General features: G+C 68.3%; 3 protein-coding genes across 4 annotated transcripts; 2 read left to right on the top strand and 1 right to left on the bottom strand.

Moving 5' to 3' along the window:
* Window positions 1–117: 117 nt before the first annotated feature.
* Window positions 118–3,078, bottom strand: VMA22 (vacuolar ATPase assembly factor VMA22). Its single transcript, XM_075738681.1, is given in 7 exon segments — window positions 118–353; window positions 670–761; window positions 763–808; window positions 1,176–1,249; window positions 2,519–2,622; window positions 2,716–2,810; window positions 2,895–3,078. Coding segments are annotated over 7 exon segments (804 nt in total). The 5' UTR covers window positions 3,052–3,078.
* A 35-nt stretch (window positions 3,079–3,113) lies between these two features.
* On the top strand, window positions 3,114–5,855 carry IMP4 (IMP U3 small nucleolar ribonucleoprotein 4). The gene is made up of 9 exons (XM_075738754.1): window positions 3,114–3,213; window positions 3,303–3,411; window positions 3,752–3,835; window positions 4,014–4,123; window positions 4,457–4,589; window positions 4,950–5,104; window positions 5,375–5,469; window positions 5,552–5,622; window positions 5,716–5,855. The coding sequence occupies exons 1-9, from the start codon at window positions 3,211–3,213 to the stop codon at window positions 5,826–5,828; spliced, it is 873 nt and encodes a 290-aa protein (XP_075594869.1). The 5' UTR covers window positions 3,114–3,210; the 3' UTR covers window positions 5,829–5,855.
* Window positions 5,856–7,576: 1,721 nt separating this feature from the next.
* MON1B (MON1 vesicular trafficking associated B) lies at window positions 7,577–11,649 on the top strand. 2 transcript variants are annotated; one of them, XM_075738726.1, is made up of 5 exons: window positions 7,577–7,776; window positions 8,368–8,860; window positions 8,956–9,781; window positions 9,885–10,032; window positions 11,410–11,649. In XM_075738726.1, the coding sequence occupies exons 2-5, from the start codon at window positions 8,374–8,376 to the stop codon at window positions 11,590–11,592; spliced, it is 1,644 nt and encodes a 547-aa protein (XP_075594841.1). In that variant the 5' UTR covers window positions 7,577–7,776; window positions 8,368–8,373; the 3' UTR covers window positions 11,593–11,649. The 2 variants fall into 2 exon arrangements, with proteins under 2 accessions (XP_075594841.1, XP_075594840.1); XM_075738725.1 differs by having other exon boundaries at window positions 7,581–7,776; window positions 8,953–9,781.
* Window positions 11,650–11,676: the final 27 nt, after the last annotated feature.

The following is an 11,676-nucleotide window of genomic DNA, read 5'->3' as shown; positions in this document are numbered from 1 at the left end:
GCCGCTGGGCGATGTCACAGTGGCCCCAAGATGGCTGCCAGATGAGGGTGACACAGTGACATGGAGCCAATGGCGCCTTTATTTGGGGGGGGGCGGGGGGCGACGCCATCGCTGTCCTCAGGCCGTCACCGCATCGCCCGCGGTCGCGCCGCCGTCCCCCTTGACGTCGCCGCCGTCCTTCTCGACGCCAGCCCCGTCCCCCGCGCTCGGCTGAGCGTCGCCCTCGATGTCACCGGTCTTCCCGCTGACCTCACCCCTCTCCTCGCCGCGGCGGCGCAGGAGGGCGCGGTACCGGCTGGCGGCGGCCATCACTGCGCCCTGCAGCCCCGCCAGCTCCACCGCCACTGTCACCCCTGGGGGCAGAGGCCACGCCCCCTTAGCCACGCCCCCTGCTTGGCCATGCCCCCTGCTTGGCCACGCCCCCAGCCACGCCCCCTGCTTGGCCACGCCCCCTGCTTGGCCACGCCCCCTCCCTCAGGCTACACCCCCTGGCTCCAGGGCGCTGCCCCCCCCCCCCCCGCCCAGTTTTAGGTCCCCCCATTCAGGTTTTGGGGACACCCCCCCCCCAAATTTCAGCCTTCCCTCAGGTTTCAAGCCCTCCCCCGGGTTTTTAGGGGACCACCCCAGATTTTGGGGGCCCCCCCCCCCAGATTTTGGGGCCCCCCTCACCCTGGATGAAGCAGCCCTGCGCCTGCCGCAGGCTGGGGGGCACCAGCACCCCGAACCAGGCCAGGGGGTCGGGGGGGGCGCGGGGGGGGGGCGGGGGCAGCACCCCCTTTCTCGGGGGGACCCCGGCGCTGCCGCAGCCCTGGGGGAGGAGAGGGGGTGTCAGTGAGCCCCAGCACCCCAAATCCCCCCCAGCACCCCAAAATTCCCCGCCAGCACCCATGGGATCCCCCCCAGCACCCCAAAATCCCCCCCAGCACCTATAAGCCCCCCTCTAAGAACCCATAGGACCCCCCAGTACCCCCAATCCCCCCCACACCACCCATGGGACCCCCCCGCACCCCAAAATTCCCCCCCCAGCACCCAATAAACCCCACCACCAGCACCCATGGGTCCCTCCTGCACCCATGAGACCCCCTCGCACCCCAAAATCCCCCCTCTGAGAACCCATAGGACCCCCCCAGCACCCCAAATCCCCCCCCCAGCACCCACGGGACCCCCCCCGTTACCGTCCCCCCCCCGCTGGGCGTCAGGCTCCGTCCCCGGCACCTCCTCGAACCGCGGGGACCCCCCGGGCTCCTGCCTGGGGACACACCCACGGGTGTCACACCCCACCCCACGCGCGTCACCCACCCCACGCGTGTCACCCCCACCCACGCATGTCACGCGCCCCCCACCCCACGTGCGTCACACCCCTCCACGGCTGATGTGTCACACCCCCACGCATGTCGCACACCCACCCACGCGTGTCTCACCCCACACACACACCCCACGTGTCACACCCCCACCCCACGTGTGTCACACCCCCACCCCACGTGTGTCACACCCCCCCCATGTGTGTCACACCCCCCCATGTGTGTCACACCCCCCCATGTGTGTCACACCCCCACCCCATGTGTGTCACACCCCCCCATGTGTGTCACACCCCCCCCATGTGTGTCACACCCCCCCATGTGTGTCACACCCCCCCATGTGTGTCACACCCCCCCCATGTGTGTCACACCCCCACCCCACGTGTGTCACACCCCCCCCATGTGTGTCACACCCCCCCATGTGTGTCACACCCCCCCATGTGTGTCACACCCCCCCCATGTGTGTCACACCCCCACCCCATGTGTGTCACACCCCCCCATGTGTGTCACACCCCCCCCATGTGTGTCACACCCCCCCATGTGTGTCACACCCCCCCATGTGTGTCACACCCCCCCATGTGTGTCACACCCCCACCCCACGTGTGTCACACCCCCCCCATGTGTGTCACACCCCCCCATGTGTGTCACCCCCCCACCCCACGTGTGTCACACCCCACCCCATGTGTGTCACACCCCCCCCATGTGTGTCACACCCCCCCATGTGTGTCACACCCCCCCATGTGTGTCACACCCCCACCCCACGTGTGTCACACCCCCCCCATGTGTGTCACACCCCCCCATGTGTGTCAACCCCCCACCCCATGTGTGTCACACCCACCCCATGTGTGTCACACCCCCCCCATGTGTGTCACACCCCCACCCCATGTGTGTCACACCCCCACCCCATGTGTGTCACACCCCCACCCCACGTGTGTCACACCCCCCCATGTGTGTCACACCCCCCCATGTGTGTCACACCCCCCCATGTGTGTCACCCCCCCACCCCATGTGTGTCACACCCACCCCATGTGTGTCACACCCCCCCCATGTGTGTCACACCCCCACCCCATGTGTGTCACACCCCCACCCCATGTGTGTCACACCCCCACCCCACGTGTGTCACACCCCCCCATGTGTGTCACACCCCCCCATGTGTGTCACACCCCACCCCATGTGTGTCACACCCCCCCACGCGTGTCGTGTCCCCCCCCCCCCGTTACCTGTGGAGCACCCGGACCCGCGGGGCCATGGTGGCCCCGTACTGCAGGGCCGAGACGCGGTGACAGCCCAGGGAGTAGCGGGCCTGCGAGAGGGACAGCCAGCCCTTGGGAGGGGGCAAGGCCTGACGTCACTATCACGCGTGGCGTCATAGCGCATCACCCGCCCACCCCCCCCCCCCCACGTGTGTCACCGTCACCTGCCGCAGGAGCTGCGTGAGGAACTGGCGTCTCTCATGAAGCGTTTCCAGCGCTTCCAGCAGCTCCAGCGCCGCCGCGTCCAGCTCCGTGGGTTCTGCGTCAACAAACGGCACCCACGGGTGACTCTACGTCAACGGCACCCACGGGTGACACCGCTCACCGGCACCCGCTCGCTCACCCGCCATTGCCGCCGCAGCCGCCGCCGGCTTCACGCCGCACCGCCCCTTCCTCCAATAGCGGCCGCCCCCCGCCGTCTCTCCGCCAATCAGCGCGGGTAGGCGGGGCTTAACTGAGGGACGGGCTGCTGGGTGGGATGAAGCTGCTTCGGCCGCCATTTTCGTTGAGGGCGTAGCGTCGCCATTTTGAGGGCGGATCTAGCCTTCCCCGCCCTTTCCGGTAGCAACGGGCGTTCCTATTGGTCCCGCTCCTCTCGCCCAATCAGCGACGGCGGTGGTGGGAGGTTCCGGCCTGTGGAGAGCTGAGGAGCTGCCATCATGGTGAGGGGGGTGTCCCCGCGTGTCCTCCCCCTCCGTGTCCCCAAACCCCACCGGTGTCCCCAAACCGTGTGTGTGTGTGTGTCCCTCAGCTCCGCCGACAGGCCCGGGAACGCCGCGAGTACCTGCAGCGCCGAGCGCAGGAGGAACGGCTGAGGCGGCAGCAGGACAAGAAGGAGCGGCTGCGGCAGGCGCTGGATGGTGGGGGGGGAAAGGGGGGTTTGGAGGGATATGGGGGTGTTTAGGGGGGATAAGGGGGCGTTGAGGGGGGTGAAAGGGAGTTTGGGGGGGTTGAGGAGGGGATTTTGGGGAGATAAAGGGTGGTTCGGGGGGGCGAAGAGGGGTTTTGGGGTGTAAAGGGCGGGGTTGGGGGGCAGAAGGAGAGTTTGGGGGGTAAAGGGGTGTTTAGAGGGGATAAAGGGGGGGTTGATGGGGGTAAAAGGGGGTTTGGGGGGATAGGAGGGGCATTGAGGGTCTGAGGGAGGACACTGGGGGTGTTGGGGGCCCTCCTGAGCCCCCCATTTTGTGTATCCCCCCCCAGAGAACCGGCTGCTGCCCACGGAGCTGCGGCGCGAGGCCCTGGCCCTGCAGAAGGAGCTGGAGTTCGACACGCCGGGGGTCGGGGGTGAGTGCAAAACCCCCCCCCAAAACTGACCTGAGGGAGGGAGGGCGCCCCAAAACGCCTCCTTAAAAATTTGTGTCCGGATTTACCTTATTTCACCCTAAACCGGGGGCCTGAATCTGCCCTGGAAGCAGGGGGGGAGGGAGTGTGGCCTGGCTAAGCCCCGCCCCTTCCATGACAGACAGCTCCGGTAGCCATGACGACGAGTACCGGTGGGCGGGGCTGGAGCCCCCCAAGGTGATGGTCACCACCTCCCGCGAGCCCAGCGCCCGCCTCCGTGTCTTCGCCAAGGTGGGCGGGGCCTGGGGGTGGGCGGGGCCTGGGGGTGGGCGGGGCCTGAGCCTGCTGCCTGGGGAGGCCCTGTGGCGGTGGGGGGCGGGGCCTTAAGGGGCGTGGTTTGTGGGAGGGGGTGTGGCCTGGTGAGGGGTGGGTGGGGACAGGGGGTGGAGCTTTGTGAGGGGTGTGGCCTGAAGGTGGGCGTGGCTCGCTGGAAGGGGTGGGGCCTTGTGTGTCCCCGCCCCCATGAGCTGTGCCCTGGGGTGCTGAATGGCCCCGTGGTGGGATTGGGGGCGGGGAGTGGGCGGAGCTTACCGAGGCGTGGCCGCCCCATGTCCCCACCCCCAGGAGGTGTGCCTGCTGATCCCGGGGGCGCGGCGCATGAACCGGGGCCGGGCGGAGCTGGGGGCGCTGGTGGGGGCCTGCCGGGCTGCCGGCATCACCGACCTGCTGGTGCTGCACGAGACGCGGGGCAGGCCGGGTCAGTGGGGGCGGGGCTAAAGGGGAGGGGGTGGGGCCGATGGGGAGGGGTGGGGCTGATGGGGAGGGGGCGGGGCTGATGAAGGGGAGGGGCGGGGCTAAAGGGGGAGGGTGGGAATGGGCTGACAAGCTGGGAGGGGCGGAGCTTCAAGGGAATGGGTGGGGCCCAAGGGAAGGGGTGGGGCTGAGGGGGCGGGGTTTAAGGGGAAGGGGTGTGGCTAAGGGGAGGGGTTGGGTGCTGGGAAAGGGGAGGGGCTAAGGGAGTGGGTGGGTGTTGGGTGCTTGGGGGGCTGGTGGGGAGGGGCGGGGGTTTGGGGGTTGGGGGTGTGGCCTGATGTGTCCCCGCCCCCTGCATCCCCAGACGGGCTGTCCCTGTGCCACCTGCCCCACGGCCCCACCGCCCACTTCACCGTGAGCGGGGCCGTGCTGCGGCAGGAGGTGGGGGGACTGGGGGGGGCCCCCCTGGGGGCTCCACATCTGCTGCTGCTGCGCCTCGACTCCCCCCTGGGCCGGCGGGTAGGGACGGGGCGGCGGGCTGGGGGGACATTGGGGGATTTGGGAGGGACGGGGGGAGCATTGAGGGGTCTGGGGGGGTGTTGGGGGGTTTGGGGGGGATTAAGGGTGGGAGGAGGTAGGGGGACACATGGGGGGGTGAGGGGTTGAGGGGGGGATTTGGGGGGGTCATGGGGGGTATCGGGGTGGGGGTGTGTTGGGGGGGACCCTGGGCCAGGGGGGGACATTTGGGGGGGGTGGTGTCTGACCCCGTCCCTGCATCCCCTCCCCCAGGTTGGCACCATCTTGAAGCACCTTTTCCCCGTCCCCCGACCCGACAGCCGCCGGGTGGTGACGTTCGCCAACGAGGACGACGTCATCTTAGTCCGGTGGGTGACATCACAGAGCGGGGGGGGAGGGTGCGGGGGTATGACACGAGCGCCTCCCCCTGACCCTCCCCTCCCCCGCCAGGAACCACGTTTACCAGCGCCGGGGGAGGACGGTGGAGCTGGAGGAGGTGGGACCCCGGTTCCAGCTGCGCCGTGAGTATCCCCACGCGCCCCTATAGCTCCCTGTGGGGCTCTATAGGTTCCTGTAGGGCCCATTAACGTATACGCCCCCCGCCTTTCTCGTAGCCTACCTGATCCGCCTGGGCACCCTGGAGCAGGGCGACGCGGCCGATGTGGAGTGGCGCTGGCACCCCTACACCGCCACCGCCCCCAAACGCCGCCTGCTCAGCGCCCCCTGACGCCCCTCCCCCCACCTGCCCCTCCCCCCCACCTGAAAAAAACCCCCACCCCAAAAAATTGCTTTAATAAAAAAATTTTTTTTATTATTTTTAAATTCTGATGGGGGTGTGTGGGCGTGGCCTCTCCCCGCCCTCAGGCGCGCGCCCAATCGGCCGGAGGTTCCCGCGGTCCCTTGGGTTTCCCGATGCGGAAGTTAAACCCTGGGGGGGGGGGGGGGAGGGGTTAGGGTGGGGGAGGGGGGGCAGAGCCCCTCCCCCACCCCTGGGTGCTCACCGAGGCGGGCGGAGCTGCTGGGGTCCCCCTGGGGCGTCACAACCTCGTAGGCGGCGTCACCGGGCCGGGGGGAGGCTGGGAGAGAGGTCAGAGCCCCACCATTTCTATAGGTTCCTATAGCATGCTATAGGTTCCTATAGCTGTGTCCCGGCCCTTAGAGCGACTGGGGGGGGTATAGGCTTCACAGTAACCACCATACGGATTCTATAGGGGCTGGAGGTGGCCCGGGGTGGGTGTGGTTCCTATAGGGAGTATATAGATCCTATAGAAAGGGGAAGTGCCCTATAGGGGAGGTGGGGGGGGGGGGTGTTGCGCAAAGCCTAGGGGGGCCAGGGAGGGAGCTTATGGATTCTATAAGGGAGCAGAAAGAGGGAGGGCTGTTGCATGGTTTGTATAGCAGACAAGGAAGGAGCGTATGGATTCTATAGGGAGCAGAAGTGTTTCGCAGGGGACAGGAAGTGGCCTATAGGCTGTGGGGATGGACCGTATAGAATCTATAGGGTGCAGGGCTGGCCCCTGCGAGTCCTACAGGTGCTGAAGCTGCCCCTATAGAATGCATGGGGGGGCCCGACACGTCCCCTATAGGGGCTGGATGCTATAGGTACGCCCCTCCCCCAAAGACTCACCGGTGGGGGAGGGGCGCCGCAGGGGGCTGGGGGGGAGGGTGCAGGGGCCCGGGGGGGCGGGGTCACATCCGAAGGAGGTGGAGTCACGGCCGTAGGGGGCGGGGTCATGTCCGAAGGAGGCGGAGTCTCGTCCAAAGGGGGCGGGGTCACGGCCGCTGGCCCCGCCCCCCCGGCGGGCCTTGTTGACGACAGCGTAGGTGACGTCCATCTGGGGGGGGGAGGGGCGGGGAGGAGGCTCCTGGCGGGGGGAGGGGAGGCACCCAGACAGCCGGGTCACCCCCCCCTCCCCTCCCCTCCCCCCTCCCCCGCCCCTCCCCCTCACCTGCTCGGGTCCTGAGGGGGGTGGGGGAGGGGTGGGGGCTCACCCGGAGCCCTGGGACCCTCCGGGCGGCCGCTGCCTGCGCTGCTGCTGCTGCTGCTGCTGCTTCCCCGGGGGCAGGAAGTGCCGCCGCCGCCCCTCCCCCACCCGGGCCGGATGTCTGGCTGCCCCTCCCCCACCCTCGGCTGCTGCCCCTCCCCCACCCTTCAGAGGCCCCCAGGACCTTTGGGTGCCCCCCCCCCCCCCCCCCGCCCCGGGGTCCACCGGGGTCTCTCAGGGGTGGGGGGGGGGGGCGCGAACGACACGGGGGCGGGGTCTAGGTGCCTTAGGCCACGCCCCCAGGTCGGGTAAGCCCCGCCCCCTCCACCCGTCCAAGCTCCGCCCTGGGGGGCGGGGTCAGAGAGGACCCACGCGCCCGGGTCACGCGGCTCTGAGTGTCCCGGCCCCGCCCCTCCCACGTGTAACGTCATGCCAGGGGCGGGTGACGTCGTGCGGAGCCCGGGGAGGGGGGGGGGGCCGAGTGGAAAAGGGGAACCCGCCAAAAGCGACGTCACCGCCCCAAGCCCCGCCCCGGCATGCTCTGATTGGCCGGCTTGGGGAGGCCGCGCCTGTTCTGCCCGCGCCGGGCGGTGATTGGCGGAGAGGGCGGCGCGGCGCAGTGACGTCATCGGGCGCGCGGCGCGGCGGCCCCGGAAGCGGCGGCGGCGGCGGGAGCGAGGCTGCGGGCGGGTGAGCGGGACGGGGCGGGGCCAGCGAGGGGGCGGGGCGGGGGGCGGGGCCGCGCAGCGGGGGGGCGGGGGCGCGGGGGGGGCGCGTGGCGGCAGGAAGGGGGAGATCCCGGCGGAGGGGGCGTGGCGATGGGAGGGGGCGTGGCCACGGCGGGGTCCGCGGGGGCGTGGCTAGATGGTCCCGGGGGCGGGGCTTAGCGCCGGGCGGAGGCGTGGCCTGCGGGGTCGGGGGTGTGGCTTGGCGGGGAGCCCTCGGGGGGCGTGGCCAGGGAGCTCTGGGCGGGGCCATGGCCCCAGGTGGTGTTCCCTGGGGGCGGGGCTTAGCGGGGAGCCTCTAGGGGCGGGGCGTGGTGGGGGCGGGGCTACAGGGAAAGCCCAGGGGGGCGGGGCTATGGGGTCAGGGGGCGTGGTCAGACACCTCGGGGGCGTGGCCTAGCAGAGCCCACCGCTGCAATGGCCGGCACTGGGGGTGGTGGGCGTGGCCAGTCACCTCGCGAGGGGCGTGGCCGCAGCGGCTCGTGGTGACGCCCCGCCCCCTCGCGGGGGGTGGGCGCGGCCTGAAGCCCCTCGCGGTGCGTCCCCACGCTGGCAGGCGGCCATGGCGGCGCCCGGCTCCTCCCCCCGCGATGGGACCCCCGAGCACCCGGGTGAGGGTGTGATGTCACCGGCATGTCGCCCCAGCGGGGAGGACGAGGAGGCGGCGGCGGTGGAGTTGCCGGCGGCCGTGACGTCACCGGGGTGTCACCGCCGCGAGGAGGAGGAGGAGGAGGACGAGGAGGAGGAGGAGGAGGAGGTGGCAGCGGCCATGACATCACCGGCGTGTCACCCGAGCGAGGAGGAGGAGGCAGCGGTGGCTTTGCCAGCCGCTGTGACGTCACCGGGTTGCCGGCGCGGCGCGGAGGAGGACGTGACGGCGGCGGGCTGGCGTTGCCGTCGGAAGCACGTCTTCGTGCTGAGCGAGGCAGGGAAGCCCATTTACTCGCGTCACGGTAACGAGGAGGCGCTGGCGGCCACCATGGGCGTCATGATGGCGCTCGTCTCCTTCATCCAGAGCGGCGGTAACGCCATCCGCGCCATCTGCTCCGGTAAGGAAGGGGCGTGGCCCGGCGGGAGGGGGCGTGGCCTGGGCGTTAACCCCGCCTACGTCCCTCCCTGACTCCGCCCCCTCCCGGCGCAGAAGACCGGACGCTGGTGTTCGAGCAGCGGGGGCCATTGCTGTTGGTGTCGGTGTCCCGTACGCGGCAAACGGCGGCCCAGCTGCGCCGGGAACTGGCCTTCGTCCACGAGCAAATCCTCAGCCTCCTCACCCGTGGCGGCATCGCCCGTGTCTTCGCCCGCCGACGCGGTTACGACCTCCGACGCCTCTTAGCCGGCGCCGAAGCCGTCCTCGATCGCCTCCTCTCCGGCGCGGCTGCCGACGGGCGTTTGCTTCTGGGCGCCGCGCGTTGCCTTCCGTTACCCGCCCCTCTCCGACGAGCCGTTTCAGCCGCCCTCCGGCGTGCCGCCGCTTCCGCCGTCCCGGCTCCAGCTTTGGCTGTGTTGGCCGCCGGCGGGCGGTTGGTGACGGCAGCGCGGCAACGGGCTTTGGCGGAAGGCGGGCGGTTGTGCGCCAGCGACCTCCATCTCCTCCTCAACCTTTTGGGGAGCGGCGCGGGGGCGGGCGAGGTGTGGACCCCCGTTTGTTTGCCACGCTTCAACCCCGACGGGTATTTCTATGCTTACGCAGCGGCGCTGGGCGAGGAGGAAGATGGCGGCAGCGGCAGCGACGGCGCGGTGACGCTCATCCTGCTGTCGACAGAGCGCGAGGGGTTCTACGCGGCGGCGGGGTGCCGGCGGCGCTTGGAGGAGACGCTGCGGGCGCAGGGGTGTTTGGGGGAGCTGGGGGCGGCGGTACGGGGAGGGGCGGGGTACGGCCCCGCCCGCGCCGGCGCCCCCGAACTCCGCCATTTTCTCTACAAGCCTCTGGAAGGGCCGGAGGAGATGCAACAGCTGCCGCAGTTTACCAGGTGCGAGGCAAGAACCCCAAAATTTAAGGGGGGTGTGTGGGGGGTGTGGGGGTGGCGGGGGGCGTCACCCGTCGGGCACCTGACGCCTGTGTCACCCCGCCAGCCCCGAGTTGGAGGAGCCCTACACCAGCGAGGAGGAGCAACACCGTCTCTTCGACCTGTACCACTACCTGCACAGCCGCGTGCACAGCCCCCACCGGCCCCTGCGACTCCTTTACCACGTGGCCGAGAAGGAGACGCTGTTGGCTTGGGTGAGGCGGCGGGGGCGGGGGGAAGAGCCTTCAGTAGGTTCCAGAGTTCACGGGGGTGGTCGGTGGAGGGATTGTCGGTAGGTTCCAGAGTTAATGGGGGTGATGGGTGGAGGGGTTGTCAGTAGGTTCCAGAGTTAACAGAGGTGGTGGGTGGAGGGGTTGTCAGTAGGTTCCAGGGTTAATGGGGGTGATAGGTGGACGGGTTGTAAGTTCCAGGGTTAATAGAGGTGGTGGGTGGAGGGGGTGTCAGTAGGTTCCAGGGTTAACGGGGTGGGGTGGGGTGGGGTGTGTCAGTAGTTCCAGAGTTAATGGGGATGGTGGGTAGAGGAGTTGTCAGTAGGTTCCAGGGTTAACAGAGGTGGTGGGTGGAGGGGTTGTCGGTAGGTTCCAGGGTTAATGGGGGTGATGGGTGGAGGGGTTGTCAGTAGGTTCCAGGGTTAACGGGAGGGGGGGGGTGGGGGTGGGTTGTCAGTAGGTTCCAGAGTTAACAGAGGTGGTGTGTGGAGGGGTTGTCAGTAGGTTCCAGGGTTAATGGGGGTGATAGGTGGACGGGTTGTAAGTTCCCGGGTTAATAGAGGTGGTGGGTGGAGGGGGTGTCAGTAGGTTCCAGGGTTAACAGGGCGGGGGGGGGTGTGTGTGTCAGTAGGTTCCAGAGTTAACAGAGGTGGTGGGTGGAGGGTTTGTCAGTAGGTTCCAGGGTTAATGGGAGGTGGTGGGTGGAGGGGTTGTCGGTAGGTTCCAGGGTTAATGGGAGGTGGTGGGTGGAGGGTTTGTCAGTAGGTTCCAGGGTTAACGGGGGGGGGGGGTGTCAGTAGGTTCCAGAGTTAACAGAGGTGGTGGGTGGAGGGTTTGTCAGTAGGTTCCAGGGTTAATGGGAGGTGGTGGGTGGAGGGTTTGTCAGTAGGTTCCAGAGTTAACAGGGGAGGTTGCTGGCAGCACTGTCAGTAGGCGCCAGAGTTAACAGGGCGCTCACTCAGTGTGCCATCAGTAGGTTCCAGGGTTAACAAGGGATGCTCACTGGCAGTGCCATCAGTAGGTCCCAGAGTTAATGAGGGCAGTGCTATCAATACATTTCAGGGTTAACAGGGGTGGCTGGCTGGTGCCACTGTCAGTATGTTCCACAGTTAACAAGGCACTCAGTGTGCCATCAGTGGGTTCCAGAGTTAACAGGGGACACTTACTGGTGACGCCATCAGTAGGTTCCAGAGTTAACAAGGGCTGCTCGCTGGTGGTGCCGTCAGTGGGTTCCAGAGTTAACAGGGGACACTTACTGGTGATGCCATCAGTAGGTTCCAGAGTTAACAAGGGCTGCTCACTGGTGGTGCCGTCAGTAGGTTCCAGAGTTAACGTGGGTTCCGGTTCCCTTCCCGGGCACAGGTGACGAGCAAGTTCGAGCTGTACGGCTGCTTCAGCCCGCTGGTGACGAAGGCGGGAGCCATCGGGGTCCTCACCAAGCTGCTACGCTGGCTGAAGAAGGAGGAAGACTGGCTCTTCATTCGCTACCCGCCGCCATATTGCGCCGCCCCCACCCGCCCCGAGGGGGCTGAGTCCGAGGGCTGAGCCTCGTCCTCGTCACTGGGGTGGGGAATAAAACGTCGCTGCCGCCGCCAAAGAAAATAGTCCCCTGTGTCGTGGAGGGGAGGG

The sequence above is a fragment of the Balearica regulorum genome, chromosome 35 (assembly GCF_011004875.1).
Source record: "Balearica regulorum gibbericeps isolate bBalReg1 chromosome 35, bBalReg1.pri, whole genome shotgun sequence".
Classification (NCBI taxonomy): Eukaryota; Metazoa; Chordata; class Aves; order Gruiformes; family Gruidae; genus Balearica; species Balearica regulorum.
Note: the sequence above shows the minus strand (reverse complement) of the source record. Positions and strands in the feature narration are given on the sequence as shown.

Excerpts from the sequence above, each read along its gene's own strand:
- IMP4 (XM_075738754.1), top strand. Across the intron at positions 5,105-5,374 it reads ACTCCCCCCTGGGCCGGCGG|GTTGGCACCATCTTGAAGCA; the intron begins GTAGGGACGGGG and ends CCCCTCCCCCAG. Across the intron at positions 5,470-5,551 it reads GACGACGTCATCTTAGTCCG|GAACCACGTTTACCAGCGCC; the intron begins GTGGGTGACATC and ends CTCCCCCGCCAG.
- MON1B (XM_075738725.1), top strand. The coding sequence starts at position 8,374 with ATGGCGGCGCCCGGCTCCTCCCCCCGCGATGGGACCCCCGAGCACCCG. Across the intron at positions 8,861-8,952 it reads CATCCGCGCCATCTGCTCCG|AAGACCGGACGCTGGTGTTC; the intron begins GTAAGGAAGGGG and ends CTCCCGGCGCAG. Across the intron at positions 9,782-9,884 it reads CAGCTGCCGCAGTTTACCAG|CCCCGAGTTGGAGGAGCCCT; the intron begins GTGCGAGGCAAG and ends TCACCCCGCCAG.